The sequence below is a fragment of the Polistes canadensis genome, unplaced genomic scaffold, assembly GCF_001313835.1.
Source record: "Polistes canadensis isolate GaletaPanama2010 unplaced genomic scaffold, ASM131383v1 scaffold_217, whole genome shotgun sequence".
Classification (NCBI taxonomy): Eukaryota; Metazoa; Arthropoda; class Insecta; order Hymenoptera; family Vespidae; genus Polistes; species Polistes canadensis.
In genome coordinates this window covers 16,864-22,028 of record NW_014569764.1, presented here as the reverse complement: position 1 = coordinate 22,028, position 5,165 = coordinate 16,864, and the positions used below count along the sequence as shown (strand labels likewise).

Sequence of the window (5,165 nt, the reverse complement as noted above, 5' to 3'; positions counted from 1 at the left end):
ATCTCTAAATTATTTCGATTAACGTATATACCGTACAACAACATTAATACCAACGTTTGAGCACAAAGAAAAGAAATAGAAAAATATAAATCGAGAAAAAACAATTTTGTTTTAGATGCGTTCATTGGCGGTGGCCAAGAAACTAACAAGGCTACGCTTCTTTTCGTAAATTTTAATGCTTCTTCCAGTGTAAATGTCATGACAATAGAATTATCTTCTTATTAATGTGATTGATTTGAACGTTATTGGCAATATATGTTAGAAATAGTTTGTATTTAAAGATAAACCAAATGAAGTATTTCCTTCTTCGATTTTACTATAACATATTATTCGAAGAAATTCTCGTATATTGTTCGCTCGATATTCTTACGTAAATCCTCATCTCAAATTCTCCCCATAAAACGTAATTTCTATTATCGCCCTCCGATGAAGGTAATAAATCAGTTAGAAGTTCTTTACACGCTATGTTTCGTTTCTTACACATATCTGTTATTATCGTAAATTATTATGTGGAAAGGAGTTAAGCGGTTTCTTCCGGATCTTCCTTCGTCGAACTTCTTTTACATGAATAAGTAAATAACGTTGTATCATGTTTCACATAATTATATCGTTCATTGTTTCACTTTAGTAGTCGATAAACTTCTTTTTCTCGCGTTATTAAGAAGTGGTAATTCCAAGTATACGATGAGCGAGCTCTCCTTTTTCTTTTATTTCGAAACAGACAGTTGAGAAATCATTCTTTTTAAGAACAAATTTTTGAAATGTATGTTAAGGTTAACAATAACATAAATTAAACGTAAGTTTGTGAATTGGATTCGTGGAAATTTACTTTAAGTATCGAATTTTTAGTTTAATTTACAATATTAGAAATATTTCTAAAGAAATTTTTAATATTGATTAAGGTATCAGAATAAATGAATAAAACAAATTTATATAATGTAATTAATTTTACAAATGTATTTTTTTATGAATTTCTATTATATTTGAATTTTTTTAAAATATAAAATGCTAAAAGAATTTAGAGTAGAGGAATAATAAATTTCTTTTGAATAGACAATTAGAACATTGATGTTTTTAGCGTGATTCTTATAATGCCGAGTAGAATATATCGTATGCATAGGAAGGTGAAATGTCTAAAAGTTGGCACTAAAGTGGGATTACTGTTGCACGAGATTTGTGTTGAAAGGAGTGTTAGGTCGTGCAAGTAAGGAGGATTATATTCGAGAAACGAAAATGCGAGTCACCGTATCACGGTATACGAGCATATACACGTACTCGAGTATATACTTAAGTATCTACGAGTTTCACTAAGGTGTAATTTTACGATTCGTAGATTTTTCGAATGTTCAGGAATGAACGATTTAAAATCTAACTTTGTTTACGTTTTTCACCAGTTACGATTTACTCGCTAGATCACGAACGTTATTTTTGCTCAAACTTTAAAAAGACCTTTCGAAGGCCAAGAAACGTTAAAAGTCGTTAGGTTGTTCTCATTTCATTCAAGTAGCATATATCTTTGGATATTAAGTTTAATTAAAAATAAAGGATTTCTATTTTACCATCGAATTCGATTATTTTATCTACAGTTTTAATTAATTTTCTTAATTTTTCATTAAATATATATTTATGTTACTACATTTCAAATGAGAAAATGATATTCAACAGATTTTTATTATTGAAATCTAATTTTTGATTAACATTTCTACGTTTCCATCATTATAGATTCTACATGTGCATTAACAGAAATAGTAAACATTGAAATGTTTAATTAATTAGAGCTCTCATTGTTGTGAAAAATGAAAACGACGAAGACAGGAACTGAAATAATTATAATAATAAAACTAATCGATGTATTTGAAAGAATAAAAAAAGCATGTGTTATTTTAGAACAATCTAATCATTTTTATAGTAACGAAAAGCTTACCGACATATAATAAGATAAAGATAATATTGGTAAAAATCCGCTAATTGTGACTATAACTGGCTTTTGGGATCTTTGAATGAGAAAAAGTATGTTTTTCGATATCTTTTGTGATTGTTCAACCCAATTTAGATTATAAGCTGCTGATCCAACCTCAGAACTCTGTCATAAAAAATTTTTAATAAAATAATCAACTGTACAGAGATCAATTATACTTATGATTATTTTAAAAATGTGAAATAACTATACCATTTCAATTAAATTTTCAGCCGGATTCGAGTTAATAAATAATTGAATAATAGCGACTATATCCAAAACGAGGAATTGAAATTTGATAGTCACTGAATCTGTCTATTATCAAAAAAAATAATACATTAAAAGTTATGAAAATAAATAGCAACGTCTATAATAAAGAAAAATCATTTTACAAATGGGTATGAATTATGCTTGATATTTAAGGTTAATCTTATTTCCAATATTTAAAACAATTATATTTATAATTAATGTAATTATGATTAAATATAAGTAAATATGATTTATCTTTGTAATAATAATAATAATCGAGTTAAATGATTAATATTATAAATTATTTTTGCATATAAAACGATACTAACATTAAAGAGTAAAATTCCACTGAATACTATTAATATGGTCGTAGTACCTACACTAGTAAGAATCACAAAACGTACAGTTTTGACCACGTTATCTGCATAACTAAAAAATGAAAAAAAAAAGACAAATCTTTACTTTATCGTAAAAATAAAAATATAGTATATAATTGATTTTAGTGAAAAAATTACCAGATAATTTGACGATGTTTGGAGATACACGATTTGAGATCATACTCGTTTACAATATTTGATATATCAATTTGTAACATTTCAAATCTTGCACCAGCGAACCAGAGTAAAACAGCTACTTGACAATCAATCGATGCACCTGAAGATGCTTGTATTCCACTAATTGCTTGTACAAAATAAACAATTTCGTATGTGGGATGTATTTCCACGTTGAACGGATAAACAGCAAAAGTTGGTAATGATTGTGGTAAAAATATTGGTCCCAGAACAATATTTGTAGCAGCTAAATAAAAGCCAAAGGTAAGAGATATGTGAAGTGTAGAACATCTGCCCACATATTTCGTTAGTATCGTTTCTTCGTATGGTTTAGCTTGTTTAACAATATTTTCCATTTCCACGACTATTGACTAAAACGATGAAATTAATTTAATATTAAATCGTTCGAATTCAATAATTAAATAATACCAGTTAATATATTATTTTATTACACCTGTAAACTCGAACGTTGCATTCTACATACAAGCATTTTTATACTCATTTGTATAATAGCCGTGCATGAGCATGCTATTCGTATCATAACTTCTACATTATTCCGATAAACGTATATCGCGTTCCCCAATGCGATAAAATTTGCTTGAGCTGCGATAAATGATGCCCAAAAATATATATCGAGAAAGAACAATTTTGTTTTTGATTCGTTTATCGATGGTGGCCATGAAATTAATAAAGCGACGCTGCGTTTAGTAAATCTTATCGCATCTTCCGCAGTATACTTCATGACAATATAATTTGTATTTATTTTGTTCACCTGACCGAATTGACAATCTGACCTGAACCTTTAACACGAATAGAAAATTGTTCAATGTTCACGAAGATCTGATATGTTGTTCAGAATTTGTATGATTTTAACGAATGATTGGAAAATATTCCTGTTTATTGTCCGTTCGATATTCTTACGTAAACTCTAATTTTGAATTCTCTCTTGAAATGTGTTTTCACTATTTCCAATCGTCGAAGGGATTATAAATTAGTTAGGTGTTCTTTGCACGCTACACGTATCTTACAACACGTATCTATAATTATCTTAAATTATTGTGTTCCGAGTAGATAAGCGATTCTTCCTACCCTTTTACCTTCGCATAAGTTTTCTTACGTGTTATTTTGCAATTGGAAAATTCTAACATACGGAGAGAGAGAAGAATAAATAATTATTTAGATTGTATATAACAGTTGAATTTAGTTTGTAACTTGACGTTTTTCTTTCTACAATGAAATTTAGTTCATTCATTTTACACATTGTTGACTCTTTTTTGTTTTTTAAATCCAATTTATATTGTTGAATATTCGTATTTATGTATGAATAAAGAATACAAGGATGAAGATACGAAGTTATTAAAAAGTGATCGTAGAAATAGAAATAAAATATTATTTACTTTTTGAAAATATTTCATATTTACATTAACATTTGTTATATTTTTAATAATGTAAGTATAGTTTAAATATTATATTTACGTGATTTATATTATTAATATTTTGGAGTCGATAATGTTTCATATATTTTTTAAATATTATTTTATAAAAACGGCTCGGATCGTTGTAAAGTATCGGAAGGATACATTTAAAAACTGCAAACAAAAAAAAGATTTCTTATATCAATCATTTATGTATTAAATATTAAAATAATAATAATAATTTGATCATTTATATGATTGTAGAAATACCGACGAATGGAAATTAGTATTACTTTGTATTTGTGCAAACTGCGAGTACTGTATTATCGATTTCATTGATTGAATGGAAGTATCTTTTACCAAAGGAGTGAATGAAATTTTCTACGTGTACTTTTGCACTCAGCATTTGAAGTTATCCTGTTTGTGTACCTTACCGATAGATAATATTCTAAGGACAACGGAGGTAAAATACCATCGATCGATATAATCACAGGTTTTTGAGATCTTTGCATTAACGAATATAGATTGCTTTTCATTTTTGGGGATTTGTTGATCCAATTAGATTCGTATGCCGCTAATCCCACTGCTGAACTCTGCGATCCAATAAATAAATAAATAATTAGTAATTTTTTTTTTTTTATATTAAATTCAAGGATATTAATTTCATAATTTTTGTATACTGCAACTCATCTTTGACGTGGATACATAAAATTATTTTTTTCTATATAATATTTAATTGATATAAATTATAACAAAATATTATATTTGTGATTTGTTTTTTGTTATTGTACTTTAAATATAAAATTTAAAATTGATCGAATTGAGAGAGAGAGAGAGAGATGGTTATTATAAAATTAACTGCGTATATTTTCAAAAATTTATTCACCATTTCTATCAGATTATCTGAAGGTCTGCAGCATAAAAACAATTCAAAGATCGATCCAGCTATCAACGAAACGAATTGAAGTTTCAGTGTTATCGAATCTGCCTGTT

At 27.5% G+C, this 5,165-nt stretch overlaps 1 protein-coding gene across 1 annotated transcript in view; it reads right to left on the bottom strand.

Annotated features, from left to right (window-relative positions):
- Positions 1-3,552, bottom strand: part of LOC106790135 (putative odorant receptor 85d) — a 5,054-nt gene extending 1,502 nt beyond the window's left edge. The window contains exons 1-5 of the mRNA XM_014754861.1: positions 3,212-3,552; positions 2,722-3,128; positions 2,536-2,635; positions 2,171-2,272; positions 1,925-2,083 (exon numbers count right to left, since the gene is read on the bottom strand). Of these exons, the coding sequence (XP_014610347.1) occupies positions 1,925-2,083; positions 2,171-2,272; positions 2,536-2,635; positions 2,722-3,128; positions 3,212-3,499 (1,056 nt within the window). The 5' untranslated portion in view covers positions 3,500-3,552. The remainder of the gene's footprint in view (positions 1-1,924; positions 2,084-2,170; positions 2,273-2,535; positions 2,636-2,721; positions 3,129-3,211) is intronic.
- Positions 3,553-5,165: the final 1,613 nt, after the last annotated feature.